The 17,103-nt window shown below is 38.5% G+C and overlaps 1 protein-coding gene across 1 annotated transcript in view; it reads right to left on the bottom strand.

The window, feature by feature from the left end:
* Nucleotides 1-516: 516 nt before the first annotated feature.
* The window catches only part of LOC149250895 (uncharacterized), a 107,366-nt gene continuing 90,779 nt past the window's right edge, over nucleotides 517-17,103 (bottom strand). Inside the window, exons 5-8 of the mRNA XM_089453784.1 lie at nucleotides 2,759-4,605; nucleotides 1,742-2,578; nucleotides 1,212-1,653; nucleotides 517-774 (exon numbers count right to left, since the gene is read on the bottom strand). Coding sequence (XP_089309910.1) covers nucleotides 729-774; nucleotides 1,212-1,653; nucleotides 1,742-2,578; nucleotides 2,759-4,605 — 3,172 coding nt within the window. The 3' untranslated portion in view covers nucleotides 517-728. The remainder of the gene's footprint in view (nucleotides 775-1,211; nucleotides 1,654-1,741; nucleotides 2,579-2,758; nucleotides 4,606-17,103) is intronic.

The raw sequence follows: 17,103 nt of genomic DNA, 5'->3' as shown, positions 1-17,103 counted from the left end.
TTTTTTGGTTTATTTTTAATTATAAAAATAAAAATGGCTAGAATATTAATTTTGAATTCTTAAATCTATAAAAATTGGCATGATAAAATTTCCAAAATTGTGAATTTAATTTTACATTAAAAACAATTTTTATAATAAAAAAAATAGTGAACTCCTTAAAATTATTTTATCAAATTTATTATAAATATATATATATATATATATATATATATATATATAAAATTAGATTTTTCTAAATGGTTTAATTTTTAAATAACAACTAAAATAAATTAACAATTAAGTTGTACCTATTTAAAAAATAATATTAAAATACATTATATTATTTATTTTCTTTTTCTATTATATATGTATAAGTTTAAATGGTATTAGTTTAGAAAATTAACAGAAACAAGTACATCCATGATACATTATCAATATATCTAATCACCTGCTTATAAAATAATTGGTCTAAAATTCAAAAAGCATTACAAATATAATTAAATAAACTATCCCTATGATATAAGCCGAGTCTTCAAATAGAGCAAAATATTCAAAATTGTTACATGGAAATTATAAACATATGTTTCAAGCAATACACCAACACACTTACCCGTTCTATTCCAACCGCGGCAGGGGATTATTTATTTATGATCCTCATGAAACATGACGACGGGGTCTCCGTCTAACCTACTTTATTTTCATGATTTTAATCATCGAAACGGACTGACTACGCGGTGGAGATCGATTCCTCAGAAAGATGATGTACTTGTATCCGTCCTTTGTGCCTGCTCGTCGCTGTAGCATTTGTGAAACACAGCTAGCTAATCAAATTCAAACCCAAACTCTAAATATATACCACAAACTCACTCTATTGCTCAATATTATACCACATATTATTGCTCCAAACTCTATTGAAAACCGGAGAGAATAGAGAATAGAAGATAGAAGAAAGAAAAAGAGATGCATTATTATTGATTATAAATTTTGGGAATATTTTAAAATTTGAAAATTATATTATATTATATTATATTATATGGTGTAATGGATTGTTTAAAAATATTATAAAGATTCAATAAAAATGAAAACGAAGAAAATAAAAATAAAAATAAATTTTTATATGGAAAAATGAAGAAAATAAAGATAAAAATAAGTTTTTATAAATTATAAATAAAATTAATTTCAAAATATAAATAAATTCGAGTAGGATAAAAAAAAAGGAGCGGAAAGCATACTTTTCAAGATAGCGAAGTATTGAGCCCATCGTCGGAGCAGAGACGTTGGAATTGGAATTGGCATTGGCAATGGCATGCTTAGTCTTCTTTATATTAGTCAGCCTGTCCAGCACTACACTCATGGGAGGCCTCTCCTTTGGATCGCTCCGGCAGCACGCAACTCCCAGCCTCAGCAGTCCTATAATCTGTTCCATTATCGAATCCGCAGCTGCCTGAGTTGCTTCTCCGTCCATTTCTTCTGAAAGTGATGGATCAATCACTTCCTGCACATTCTTCTCTGCCGGCTTATCACTCTGCAAACTACATACCACCCATTCTGCAAGCGAATTAAATCCCTCCGGAAGTCCACCTGCGGGTGATCTTCTTGTTACCATTTCCAATAGCAACACTCCGTAGCTGTACACGTCTGCCTTTGCAGATACTTTCTCGCCACATCCAAATTCTACAGGACGCACGCCACAATAAGCAGCATAAATATGACTATAATTGCCTCTAAAACAATAAATTCACAGTAATAATAGAAGACTCACCAGGTGCAATGTAACCAATGGAACCTCTAAGGGTGTTAGATAGTGTGACTCCGCTTATTTGTGTCTCAATTATTCTTGAAATCCCAAAATCACAGACGTGGGCTTCCATGTCTTCATCAAGAAGAACATTGGCGGGTTTCAGATCGCAGTGAACAATCTCTCCCATCCCTGTTTCGCTGTGCAAATAAGCCATAGCTTGGGCGATACCAGTTGCAATTCTGTACCTGACTTCCCATGTGAGTTGACATACTTGAGAGTGATGAATATACTTTTCCAGACTTCCATTGGGCATAAACTGGAGCACTAGAGCCCTTGTGTTCGAATTTGAGAACGCCCCCAGAATTTTCACCAGGTTCCGATGCCGAATCTTACCCAGGATCTCGCATTCCTTCACAAAACTGCGCAGCGATTCGTTGTAGGCCATTTCAAGGATTTTGATAGCAACCACTTGACCGTTCCTTAGAATTCCTTTGTATACTTTGCTCAGTGCACCCGTGCCAATGATGGCAGCTTCACTGAAACCATTGGTTGCATCTGACAGATCTGATAACTTTAACTTTAAACCCTCTTCAAAAGAGCGAATTTCAGGTGTTTCATGAGCAGATGAAGGACAGGCCGATCTGTAGTAACAGTAATACCAGAAGATTGCGGATATAAACAATGTTCCTGCAATTACGGCCGCTATTATTGCCACCCGTGCTGTGTTATCATCGTCTTCACTATTACTTACTCCTGGATCTGCCTGCCTGCTGAGGTAGCAAGATTGGTTAAGTGGAAAACCACAGAGAAATTTATTGCCCAGATACGAAGAATTAGCGAATGTATTGAACTGACGACCTGCACTCACATATTACAATATTTCAGTCCAAAGTATCGTTCTGTGGAGTAATTTCAAAAAATAGTGTGAAGAGTTTGGACTAAATCCAAACGTTTAGCTCAATTTTAATTAGGAACACTGCATACAATTAAACAAAGTTCAAATAGTTTAACATAGATCACAACCTATTTGTTCATTACCTGTTGGAATCACACCAGAGAGATTATTGTATGAGAAATTCAGTAACGCCAGGCCGGTTATACCCGTCAACGCCGTTGGTATTTGGCCGTCCAGATGATTTATAGATAAGTCCAGCGATTCCAGCTGGGTTAAATTAGCAAGTGCAACCGGGATATTGCCACTGAGAGTGTTGCTGGAAAGGTTCAAATTTCTAAGGCTGTTCAACAATCCCAATTCAGAAGGAATCCGCCCACTTAGTTGATTTCCAGATAGATCCAAAAATGCCTGCGTCGAAAAGAAATATGTGTAAAAGAGCTCCCCTCCCTTGAAATTCAATATGAGTTTGTCCTGCCACAGCGTTTCCGGCTGAGACTCTGCTGCACCGTGTTTCCTCAGAGCTTGTAAAAGACCAATCTTTGCGGGGATCTTACCAGAGAATTTGTTGTTTGAGAAATCCAGAAGTTGCAGGCTGTTGAGATCCCAAAGCCAATCCGGTAAATTTCCTTGTAATTGATTATAGCCCACTGTTATGACGCGCAGGTTCCGGTTCTGTCCCCAGCTTTCTGGTAGTGCGCCACTCAAGTAATTGGAACACAAGTTTATCAGAACCAGACTGCTACGATTATTGAACGTTAGAGAAGGATGCACTCGGGTGAGCTTGTTTCGGGAAAGAGACAAGCTATGCAGGTTCACTAACCGCCCTATTTCCGCAGGAACCTCTCCCACCAACGAATTGTTGTCTAGCTTTAGATATATCAACATCGAGCAATTTGCTAGAAAGGGCGGGACGAGGCCAGAGAACTGGTTGTTAGACAAGTCTAAGTATGTCAGGTGGGTCAGGTTGGCCAGAAAGGGAGGAATTTTGCCTCCTAATTTGTTAAGATTGAGATCCAAGAAATCAAGATTCACAAGCCTCCCCATTTGAGCAGGCAACACTTGGGAAATACTATTATTTCCCAGATTTAAATCCCTAAGACGTTTTAGTTGACCGACCTGAGGAGGTATGCTTTCACTGATACGGTTGTTGTAAGCTAGAAACGCTTGCAGGTTTGTCAGATGGCCTATTTGTGGAGGTATTCTACCAGTCAGATTGTTGGAAAACAGAGCCAACTGACGCAGCATTCTTAACTGTCCCAATTCAGAAGGAATGGTTCCCGACAGCCTATTTTCAGACAAATCAAGGACTTTCAGCTTCTTCAGCTGACCTAATTCGACAGGAATTATTTCAGACAACCAATTTGCTGATAAATTTAGACGCAAAAGTTCACGCAGCTGACCTAGTTGGGAAGGAATGCTTCCGTTAAGCATATTATCGTCAAGCCTCATCACAATCAACTTGTGTAATGAAGTTAGAAGCTCTGGTGGTATGTTGCCATGCAGCTGGTTCTGGCTGAGATCCAGGCTTGTCAAATTTCTCAATTTGCCGATCTGAGAAGGAATTGGACCAGAGAATTTATTCGAAGAGAGGTTAAGGTGGATTAGATACCTAAGTTGCCCAAGCTCACCAACCAGAGCGCCTGTAAGATTGGCCGCGGAGAGATTAAGCTTCTGCACTCTTGAAGTCGGTCCATGGCCACATGAAACGCCTCTCCAGTTACAAGGATTGCTGTTGGTGGTTGAATTCCAACCAGCCAGAACACCATCTGGGTCACTGACGATCCTCCTCTTAAACGCCAGTAATGCTTTAACATCATTCCGTTGCTTCTGATCAACTATATTCTTGGAAAGATAATTAATTCTTGAAGAAGCAAAGATGGTATTTGATTTTGGAAATTGGCGGGACTGACATTGCCCAAGTGGGAGATTGCCATAGAAAGCCAGAAACCATAACAATAACAAGATCAAAGCCATTGAAGCAAACCTAAGGCTTTGGATATGTTATAACACAAGGAGTGCTTGGAGAAAAGGAGGTGATCAGGTGATATATATAGAAGGATAATGCAAGGCAATAAACAAATAATCGGTGGCTTCCGTGCAGCCTTGGATCAGAAGAAAAAAAAAAAAACTGACATCGTCAATGTCAAATTTCACACCCCATGACATAAGAGGAAAGTGGATCGGAATAAGTCGTCACAGATTTGATTCAGTGCGTAGAGCCAGGTCAACTTCAACTTCAATGTAATGAAAATTCCAGGAACAATAATTACATAGACTTTAACATGAACCTCTGCTTAAATTTCTTGCCCGTAGGCACGGTCTACGCATCCGGCTGCTGAGTAAGAAATGTTCCCACAGAGGACATAGATGTCATTGAATCCAAAATTATTCCAATTTAACGATGTTTATATTCATGATTTTAATGTAGAGTCTGAACTCTCTGATTTTAATGTGGACTATTTGGCTCTGAAGTCTCTGATTTTATTGTGTATTATTTGGCTCCCTATATTGAGTAGGAAGTCTTCTAGGCACCGTTAAATTCAAAAGCATTTAAAGTCAAACTCGTTTAAACATTTTGTTGCAAATGTGACTTTCCAAAAATTGCTTTGCATCTTTATTTGTACACATATTTTGACAAAAGATTACATGGCATCTTCTTCTGTAGGTGAACATTATCTATTTGGTGGTGTATAAATTTTTGTTAGTCGATTCAAACTTCACTCGCCACAAACATTCAACGTTGAGGAACCTAACAAATAATGACTAACGCCGTTTCATAGTAGTTGTGAAGTCTCAATCATGTGAAGTCTCTTCTGAGTAGTTGTTCTTTGTGGGTTCTCTCGTCAAAGTTTTGGTTAGAGGCCTTAAAAGTAGTTTGAGAAGCACGCAATTGTGTTAATTTGTTGTGATAGTTTTGAAAATTAACTTTTATGAATTTGTGAGAATTTTTAATAAAAAGGGAAATATGACATTAAGATGTTTTGAAATGAAAGGCTACATTTTTTTTGAAAGACAATCTTTGACATTGAGATGCTTTGAAATGGTAAGTTAAAAAAATGTATCTCTTCACATTGACGGACATTTTATGAAAGGTAGTTTTGAATTAAAGAAATTTTTTCTAATAACAATATTTTATTTATATTGTGCATATACAAAATTTATATTTATTGAAGTATAATTATTTAAATATGGATTTAGATATTTTGATGTAATTTTTAAAGTTAAATAATTTAATTATATTAATGTGGGAATTGATTTTGGATAGGGAGAATATTTATTATTTTTTCCAATTATTTAAGATAAGTTCAATTAAAGATTTAATAATGTTATTTTATTTTTAATAAAAATTATTTTTCTTCAAATTATTAGATTTTTTGATCTTCCAGTTATTATATTTAATATTTTTTTTTGATGAATATTTAGATCTTCTAGTTATGATATCTAATATTTTTTTTGACAAATACTTTGATCTTCTAGTTATGATATTTAATATCTATTGATGTCACAAGGGAGGCTTCCCATAATCCATCTCCATCGTCAATCTTTTTCGATGATCATGGTCATTGATTTTTCAAGGTCCCATAATGCTTGGTCATGGAGGAGTCGAGTGATTGTGGTTTATATGATATTGGGTTAAGCCCTTGGCCAAGTGTTGGGGACAACAATGTGGAGGTGAACACATATAGAGTTTGGTTGACCCATGAGCACCTAGTCACTAATACGTAGATGGACATTTGAGGATTGGCTTCAGAGTGTTATTGTGTGTGGATCGAGTTCAGGGTGTTAAATCCTAATGGGGTTTTAAATGAAACCTTAAGAAAAGAGATCAAGAATAGTCCTTTGAGGATATAGGGGATTGAGCTGGCTACATTAGAAAGAAGTCAAGAGTCAAGTATATGTCAGGTCTAGGATAGGGAAACCTAGTAGGGTTAGATCAATGGAACGAGAGAGCTTTAGTTAGGACTGTGTAATTGTAGAACTGCTAAGTCAAGTGGAGATCAAGAAAAAGTGTGGATGCGTGATCGAAAGCAGCGATATTAACTTCATTAAGTGGTATCAGAGTGACAATACCCTCCTTAGGGATTAAGAGATAAAGGAAGTTTGTAGCGAGTGAGAGAGGCGATTAAAAAGAATACTAATGAAGAAGAACAAACACAAAGAGAGAAGATAGGGGATATCTAATGATAGAGGAAAAACAAAGTGTTAATGGCAAAGAAGGCTGAGAAGAATTTTAGGAAAGAGAACACATATAAGAAATTAGGAGTTAGATGAAGAAATGTCAGCCAAGATGTAGGGTTGGAAGAATTGAGGAATGCAGGAGATTGTAGAAATTTTGATAGAAAGTGCAAGTCCTCAAGATTTGAAAATGAAAAACAAGAGACACAATTATACTCCACTGATCTGCGAAATGGAAACCACAATTTAGAACAACATGCATCGACATGAAAACCACAAACACAGTGATTTCTAAGGGAACCCAACTAGGGAAAACCCCTGATCTGGGTGGATGTTGTTGGCCACCCACCTATCCCACTTGGACACCCACAACTCTCTCTTTCAGTTTTTCAATTTTCTTAATTGTAGCACAATTTACTATTTTGAGTACCATATGTAGCTTTTGGGCCCTGAACTTCTGGAGTCGTTTTGACGCCCTAAACGACGTTTTTTTGGAAATCTGGGAGAAACATGGGTCCATGGATCAATGTTTCTCTTCCCAAAGTTGTAGTGCTTGGATAGATCTTTCTAACAAGCTATTGTACGTGTCAAACGAAGATTGGGTACCAAAGTTACGACCCCGGGAAGTTGATGTACCAACTTACCCAAAACCAGGCCCACAATTTGGCATTTCATCTTCTAGGGTTAGGTTTTGGGATGTTAATGGTTTTCCATAAATAGGACTTCGAGCCTCATTGTAACATAGTTGAGAGGCATGTAGCCGCCACATCTCTTCTCAGAGATAAGCTACCATCGCCCTAACTGGTTTATTTCCATTTCTGTTTGTAAGCATATTTCAGTATTTTACATTAATGAAATGAAGTATTATTTCCGTTGCATCTCTGTGTTTATGGTTATCTCTGTAATTTGTTGCGTTCCTGTTTAAATCCGGATCAGTGGTATCAAAGCGGTCTATTTTTTCTTTGTTTTTCTTTGCATGTCCCCAACGAGGTCAGGATATAAAGAGTTAGGGCTTGAACTGGTTGAACCTTTGCAAGACCAGCCTCGCAAATCCCGACGGCCTCCCATGGCGGATGAAAAGAAAGACGAGGGGGCAGGAGATCCTATCAAAATCTTGCTCGAAGAAGCCCTCAACCGACAAAGGAACATGAAGATGGACAGATTTGCGTAGATCCTTCAGCGGCTACCCAGAGGCGACGCGTTGGCTTCCAACAGCTACTCTGGAAACACCACACCATTTAAGATACAAGTTAATTTTGAAATCCCCATATTCAAGGGTCAAATAGACGCAAATGTCGTAGATAAATGGTTAAATCTGCTAGAGGGTTATTTTTCTATTCATGAATTTTCAAGTTGGGTAAAGATTGTTTTCACTCTTCTCAAAGCAGCCCCCCACGTCAAGGACTAGTGGGAAACCTAGTGCGACCAAAAGGATGAAAGTACATACTCACTGTTCTCAGCCGCACCCACTTGGAATTCCTTCTGGGATGCCATCAAGGAGCAGTACTACCCTGTCAAAAGCTATGAGGACAAATACATAAAGTGGACCACGTTGTGGCAAGGATGGGACCAAGATGTGCCCGAGTTCACAAACATTTTTCATACCCTTCGAACATAGTTGGGTATAAAAGATTCTGAGCTACATATGGTACTCAAATACGGCGACTGCCTACACAGATACATCCAGGAAGAGAAGGAGTTCCTGAACATCTCCTCGCTCGGCACAACGTATCGATACGCTGTCAAAATCGAACAAAATTTCAAGCAAAAGAAGAGAGACTTTGGATCTACGAATCCGAAGACCAAAGGACAAAGCCAAGGCGGGGTGACCCAAGGCAACCCTTCGAAGCCACAAGAAAAGAATAACACCACTAAGTCAAAGAAGGACACAGGAAAGTGGTGTGAGTTCCATAATATCCCCACTCACAACACAAGTGAGTGTCGGACCAAGTAGTCATTGGTGACAGAGTTGAAGGCTTTAGAATCAGATGCATGTTCCGACCTTGAGTCAGAACCCGACAAGGGGAATGGCAAAGGGAAGCAGATCATTGATGCAGATCCCAACACCATTGTTGCCACCACCAATATCCAGAAGAATGAGCCTGAAGATCCAGAGGAAGGGGAGCGTCTTTTCCACTCATAGATTTGGGTGAAGAGTTCGCCGCTATAATTCATTATTGACAGTGGGAGCCAGAAGAACCTCATTTCAATAGAGGTCATGAAGCGGTTGGGCCTACTGACTACACCACACCCGCAGTCATACAGTATCAGGTGGTTTCACGAAGGACAAGATCTCTGATTCCGCTAGCAATGTCGCCTTCCCTACGGCATCAAGCCCTTCACATATGAGGTATTGTATGATTTTACACCTCTGGATGTTTGTGATGTATTATTAGGCCAGCCATACTTGTGGAGATGACATGTTGTGTATGAGTCAAGGCCTCGCGTTGTTATTATTACTTTGGGTAATTCATTATACATGATACCGTAGGTAGCCCCACCTACTGCCATTTCTTTGACCTCTGCTAAGAAATGCAGCAAGATCGTCTCCCAGACTAGGAAATTCATTATCTGTCTGGTTTGCTCCCAAAGTAAGGGGAAGATCATAGCCATATCCATGACCCCCGCGAAGGGTTCCTCCACACAACAGTAGCATTAAAGGGATACGGTCATGACAGAACACAGGAACAACTTCTCCTCACCCACAGGGGTACCACACAAGTTTCAGGTGGGTGACAAAGTTTGGTTACATCTGCAGAAAGAACGCCTTACAAGATCCCATCAGAAGCTTAGACCACTCCGACATGGCCCTTACAGCATTACCAAGGCTATGGGAAAAAAATCTTTGGAGCACAACATTCCTCCATTCCTTCGCTTGCACCGAGTGTTCAATGTGGAATGCCATCTACCATGCTTCCCACCATTACTGGACACTTCAGAGATTGCAGAACAACTCACCAAGGACCAAGTTCAGCAGATGGAGGAACTCAACGCAATGGGGACCATTGCTTCCTAAGGGGGGAGGAATGATCCAGGTGGATGTTGGTGGCCACTCACCTATCCCACTTGGACCCCCACAACTGTCTCTTTTAGTTTTTCAGTTTCCTTAAATGTAGCACAATTTACTACTTTTAGCAGTTTTTTAGGTCCTGAACTTCCGGAGCCGTTTTGAGGCCCTAAACGACGTTTTTTGGGAAATCTGGGAGCAACATGGGTCCATGGACGAATTTTTCTCTTTCCAAAGTTGTAGTGCTCAGATAGATCTTTTTAATGAGCTATTGTATGCGTCAAACAAATATTGGATGCCAAAATTACAATCCCAAGAAGTTGATGTACCAACTTACCCAAAACAGGGCCCACAATTTGGCGTTTCATCTTCTGGGTTATTTTTGGGATGTTAAGGGTTTTCCATAAATACGCCTTCGAGCCTCATTGTAACATAGTTGAGAGGCATGTAGCTGCCACATCTCTTCTTAAAGATAAGCCACCATCGCCCTAGCTAGTTTATTTCCATTTCTGTTTGTAAGCATATTTCAGTATTTTACATTAATGAAATGAAGTATTATTTCCGCTGCATCTCTGTGTTTATGGTTATCTCTTTAATTTGTTGTGTTCTTGTTTAAATCCGGATCAACCCCCCAAGTGTTTTTGTATTAATCAATTGAATAAAGAAACTACTACAATTGCTAGCTCCAATTCAGAGCTCAACCTGCAAAAGAATAATTGTTCCCTTTTCTCAATGAAAAACTCTATCCAACACTTAACCAATTATTTTCTCACAAAGCCTCCTATTTCCTTGCACAATTCCTGAGGAAATTGGCCCTTAAAATATAGGAATTTCCTCCAAATTGATTGCGCAATTACCAAGGATTGATCACTAACTGCATGCAACACCTATACACTAAAAACTAACTTACAACTAATGTTACACTGCCTTGCCATATCCACTTCAACTGAGGAATTTGAATTCCTTGCACGCACTATCTATTTTGGGTTGATTAATAAATTAACTAACAGATCTCTGAGTTCCACTATTGTCCCACTGCAATATTGACCTTCAACTAACTCTTTGAATAGTTAGAGGTCAGTTAACTGAATACAACTGAAAATAACTGAACTCGATTACTAAAATTTAACAATTTCACATGCATAAATGAACTCCAAGTCCTCTAACATGAATTTACTCAGCTAACTGAGTGGCAAGATCCATGTCACACTAGTTAACTTCCTCCAACTTGTCCTGCTAGTGTGGAAATTCGATTTACTCAATTTGACTAAGGTTAAAGTCAAATTCAGCCTTTCTTGCTACATTTTTTCAACACTCGCTCTTAGAAAGAAAGGAATTGTCCACCACCCCTATCTTGCACCTGTGGAATTTGAATTTACCTCTCGAAAATGTCTTTGTCAAGATGTCAGCATCTTGCTCCCTAGTTGGAATGTACTGTAGCAACATAATTCTCCTCTGCACACAGTCCCGCAAACGATGATACTAGATATCAATGTGCTTGGACATGTCGTGAAATACTGGATTCTCAAATAGATTAAAGCAACTCTAATTATCACAATATATCAATGTCGAATCCATCTCCTTACTGAAAATACCCACAAGTATTTTCCTCATCTACATTGCTTCACACATTGCTTGGCTTGCAGCCATGTATTCAACCTCTTCTAAGATGAGTGCCACATACCTTTACTTCTTGTTGTATCAGGAAATAGTTGTGGACCCAACACAAAATATATCACCTGATGTGATTTTCTTGTAAGATGGACCTCCTGCCTAATCTACATCGATGAAGCCTTGCAACTTCACTCCCTCTACCCGTCTATACCATAATCCATACTTGGTAGTGCCTATGAGGTACAGTCACACATTCTTTTCTGCCTTACAATTTAATTTGGTAGGCCTCACCCTAGCTTGGCTAAGTTGGTTGACTACATAGAACATGTCGGGTTGTGTGTTCACAAGATACATCAATGAACCCACAAGCTGCCTGTAAATGGTAGCATCAACTTCCTCACTTGAAGAAACATATTCCTTCCTCCATTTAGTAGCTAGAGGCATGTCCATGGGATTGCAATTCTCCATGTGAAATCTTTGAAGTATCTCTGTAGCATACTTTCCTTGAGACACAAACAATTCACCATCACCCTGACATACTTCCACCCCGAGGAAGTAATGCATGAGGCCCATGTCTTTCATATCGAATTCCCTTGCAAGATCTTCTTTACAAGTGTGAATCCATTTCTCATCACTTGTTAAATTAAATCATCGACATAAAAAACAAGAATAAGCAACTTACCATCTACCGCAATGTGATAGATGTTCGCATTTGCTTCACTTTTGGTGAAGCCCAATCTAGTGAGATAACTGTCGATCTGAGTGTACCATGCTCGGGGCACCTATTTGAGGCCATACAATTCTCTCGTGAGTCTACACACATGTGACTCTTGATCATACGTCTCAAATCCTTTTGGTTGCTCTATGTAAATTTCCTTCTCAACAACACCATTGAGAAAGGTGGTCTTCACATCCATCTAGTTGATATTCCATCTCATTTGCGTAACCAGTGCTAGAATGGATCTAATTGAAGAATATATTACAATCGGTGTAAAAGTTTCATCATAGTCCACTCACTCTATCTAAAAAAATCCTATGGCCATAAATCTAGCGTTGTACTTCTCGATGCTCTCGCCAACTGCATGCTTCACTTTGTAGATACATTTCAAGCCAACCACTTATTTCCATTTCGGTTTTGACACCACCTCCCATACATTGTTCTTCATGATGGATTTGTATTCTTTCACAATTACATCGATACAAATAGGTTGAGAAACTACTTGCCTAAATGAATAAGGTATTGTCTCAATAAGCTCTGTCGTGAGAGCCATGTAACGTGTGTACCTATTAGGCGACCTCCTCTTCCTGCGTTGTGATGTGGGCCCCCCCACATTCTCCTTAGCATCCTTCAACAATCTATAAACTTCGTTGGTTCTCTTTCTACCTTGTCTGGAAGATTTTGGTTGAGTGGGTGCCTCCACTCTGCCTCCTGTTTGATCCTCTACATGTGGTTGCTCCACAACCTCCTAAAGCTCATCCTGAGGCTCCTCATTTGGATCTAGAAGCTCCTGCTCTAGTGGGATACTCAATTGTCATTCCAGAGAGCATATCATAGCCTTGTCCTCATCGAACTTGACATCTCTCCTTACAACTGTCATCCTCAGTGAAGGAAAATACACCTGGTAATTGTGTGGAGTTTTGGTGTATCCTACAAAAACTCCCAACTCTATTGTAGGAACAAGTTTCTCCCTTGAATCTTTGGAGACACGATAATAAACTGAAGCTCCAAAAATTCTAAAATGTGACACATCAGGCTTTCTCCTAGAGAAAGCTTCCTCTGATGTGATCATACCAAGTATTCTATGGGGACTATAGTTTTGAAAGTAGACTGATATGTTTCATTCTTCTTCCCATAGATGCAATGGAAACCCACGATCATGCAACATGTCCCTTACTGATCCCACTAAGGTTCTGTTTTTCCTCTTATCTACCACATTTTGCTCTCGATTATGGGGTGTTGTCAACTCTCTTCAAATACCTTCTTTCGCTCAAAAATCCTTGAAGGCATGAGAAATAAATTCACCTCCATTGTCGCTCCTAAGAGCCTTCACCGTCTTCCAAGTATTTTTCCCTAACAATGCTTTGAATTCAACAAGTTTTAAAAAACTTCATCCTTCTTCCACATGAAGAAGATCCATCATTTTCTAGAGAAATCATCAATAAAAATAACATAGTACTTATGTTTATTTGTGGAGGCTATAAAAAAGGGTCCACAAACATCAGTGTGGAATCACTCCAAGATTTGATCTAATCTACTATCTTGACCATTGAAAGTGGATTTGACATAATTCCCCAATGTGCAGCTCCTATAGACATCCTGATGGTAAAGGGAGCTTTTCAAGAGTCTCGTGGTAATTTTATACATGATTTTTAAGGTACCATGGTGTAGATGACCCAATCTCCTGTGCCAGATATCTCCAACATCTCAACTCTGCACTTGTTCTTGTCTTGTTGTTCAATGCAACACAATCTACCACCTCAAGTTTGTATAGGTTCTTGACTCGAACTTTAATCTGCTTCACTTTCCTGGTAGCTATGTGTCTCAAAAAGGCTTTCCCTTTATTGAAATTAACATCATAACCGTGATCCTCCAAAACTACTACAAATATTAGGTTCTTCTTCAACCCAGGTACAAACACAACATCTTTGAGCAAAATATGAGATGCTTTCTCCCTCTCAAAGGTGACAGTACCAATTCATGTAGCACTATAACTCCCACATCCCCCAATTCGATATGCATCTGGAGATCCTTCTCCTCCAAGCTCCTGAAAAAATCCTTGCATCCTCTCATATGGAATGAGGCACCATAATCACGGTACCACACACTCCTCATAATAGTATTATCCATGCATGTTATTAGGATGAAGTCTAATTTGAATTGTGAAGCCAATGCTTCACATGCCGCTCCTCTTGAAGGCTTCTTATTAGACTACTTGTCCCAAAATTTTGTTGCATAGTGTCTAAATTCATGGCAATAGAAGCATTTGATCTTACTCAAGTCTTTCTTCTTGCAATTATTTTGGCTAGATTCCCATTTCCTTTGGGACTTCTTCCCTTTTCCTTTCTTCCCCTTTCCAACCAATGAAAAATTCTTTTTATCCTCAACTTTGGACGATGTTCCATCTCTGTTATTTCTCTTGAAATCTTCTTGAACAAAATTAGACCACAACATCTCCCAATTCGGTCATTTTTTCCTTCCATTCACAGAGTATTGGTAGTTGTGCCAAGATTTTGGAAGGCCTAGAAGAGCTAGGCTCACCAAGCCATATTTTGCTATATTCACCCTGACCCCTACAGGCTCATCTCAAACTTGTGTAGTGTATTCCACATAGAAAATGGTGTCTCTTTTACATGGAGATTTGAGACAACATGGTCTCTCACACCTTCCAGAATATATATTTTCACCTTTGCAACATCCTTCTTCCATTGGGTTAGTTGTTATGCATCCAACTGTGGAGGTTTTGCAATATCGATTTTGACATATTCTAACACACCATTGTCATTGATAATTGCTTCCATTAGATCTTCCAGGCTATAAAATTTGAGCTACCCCCCAAAGCATACTCTAATCTCAATCTATTGAAATACATTCTCCCGATCCTGAAGAAAAATTGTTGCACTGAAGCTACAAATTTGAAATTCCTGGGAGACAATTTTGAAATACTAGTTCTAATGTGATTTCAGGGCTTTGATACCATGTAGAAATTTTGATAGAAATTGCAAATTCTTAATATTTCAAAATGAAAAATAAGAGACACAATTCTACTCTATTGATCTGTGGAATGGAAACCAAAATTTAGAAAAGCATGCATAGACATGGAATAAGAAAAACCACAAATACCCAGTGATTCCGAGGGGAACCAACTAGGAAAACCCCTCAAACATTTTTTCATTAATCAGTTGAATAGAGAAGTTCTATTACAATTGTTAGCTCTAGCTCTGAGCTCAACCTGCAAAATAATAATTATTCTCTTCTCTTAATGTCAAAATCTGGCCAACACTTAGCCAATTATTTTCTCACGAAGCCTCGTATTTCCTTGTGCAATTCTTAAGGAAAATGGCCCTTGAAAGGTAGGAATTTCCTCCAAATTGATTTTGAAATTCCAAAGGATGGATCATTGTCTACATGAAACACATGTACACTTAAAAATAGTTTACAACTCATGTTACACTGCTTTGTCATCTCCACTTCATTTGAGGAATTTAAATTCCTTGCATGCACTAGCTATTTTGGGTCGATTCATCAATTAACTGACAGATCTCTGAGTTATGTTGTTATCCCACTGCACCACTGACCTTAAACTGACTCTATCAATAGTTAGAGGTCAATTAAATGAATACAACTGAAAATAACTGAACTGGATTACTAAAATTTAGCAATCACACATGTATAACTGAACTCCAAGCCCTCTAACTTGAATTTACTGAGCTAAATAAGTGACAAGATCCATGTCACACTAGTTAATTGCCTTCGAGCTATCCTGCTGATGTGGAAATTCAATTTACTCTATTTGACTAAGGCTAAATTCAAATTGAGCCTTTCTTGCTACATCTTTTCAACAGAGATTTTGAATCCTCAGTATTGATTGAGACCTAACAAGTCATCTGGTCTTTAAATTTTATTTTAATTTTAGCAAGAAGTTAACAGTGCAAAGGTAACATTAGTGGAAGGAGATATGGTGGCATTGGATACAACAACAAGAGTTGTAACATAGAACAAGTGATGTTCTCAAGGATAGTGGCAAAGAACCCTTGTAGTAACGAGGCTGTAAAAAGGGAAAGAAGTTGTTATAGTTGAGCTTGGACAAGTGGAGAGGACAGAGAAAGTATTTAAGATACAAGTGAAGTTATTGAGAGGTGAGCATAGTGTAACATATAGAGGAGCAAAGGAGGCTCAAGAGGCTCCAAAGGAGATGAACTTGTGATACCAAAAGACTAATCCTAGAGGAGAGAATCTTGGTGAGGTGTCTTCTGGAAGCTTGTTTGCAACTCACAGTGAGCATGGAGAAGATCATAGATAAGGAGAAAGGGATGACCACTAGTGATCTTGTAAAAGGTTAAGGTGAAAGCCACAAGGGAATGGAGAAAGATACTGAGGAAAATGGCATTGGGAGAAGAAAGATGAGTGAAGAGGAGTTTGACAAAGAGATGGTTGAGTTAAAGAAGAGAGTCAACATAATAAGCATGATGCTACAAGAGAAGAAGGAGGAAGATGAGAGATATGGATTAGATATGAATAACAAGATCTAATGTATTCTTAAACCACTATATGCCAAAAATTTGATAAGGAAGCTTAAGTACCTATTGAGTGTTCAATTGAGAAATGGCAAACTCAAAGAAATTGTATATGGAGAGGAGGAAGTTCACCATTATGAACTTGAGCAAGGAAGACTCCTTAGAAAAGAGGATGAGGAAGATGTTGAGGAGAGACTCTATGCGAGTGTCATCGACTACATGAAGGGTCTAGAATAGTAGAAGTGGTTGATGTTATAAGATGTTGTGGTATAAGCACCAAATGGGGCTAGAGAGCCTTATATTTTGAATATTGATGTTTTATCTATGGTTGCAAGTCACAAGAATGAAAAAGGACAATCATATATAGTTTTCAAGGAGAATCCAACAAATGAGAGGAAGGGAAGTGAACCTATGACAACAAAAAATAATATGGATCCTCATAAACATGTAAGGAAG

The sequence above is a fragment of the Pinus tabuliformis genome, chromosome 7 (assembly GCF_031772625.1).
Source record: "Pinus tabuliformis cultivar Carrire ecotype Pingquan chromosome 7, CPIR1, whole genome shotgun sequence".
Classification (NCBI taxonomy): Eukaryota; Viridiplantae; Streptophyta; class Pinopsida; order Pinales; family Pinaceae; genus Pinus; species Pinus tabuliformis.
Note: the sequence above shows the minus strand (reverse complement) of the source record. Positions and strands in the feature narration are given on the sequence as shown.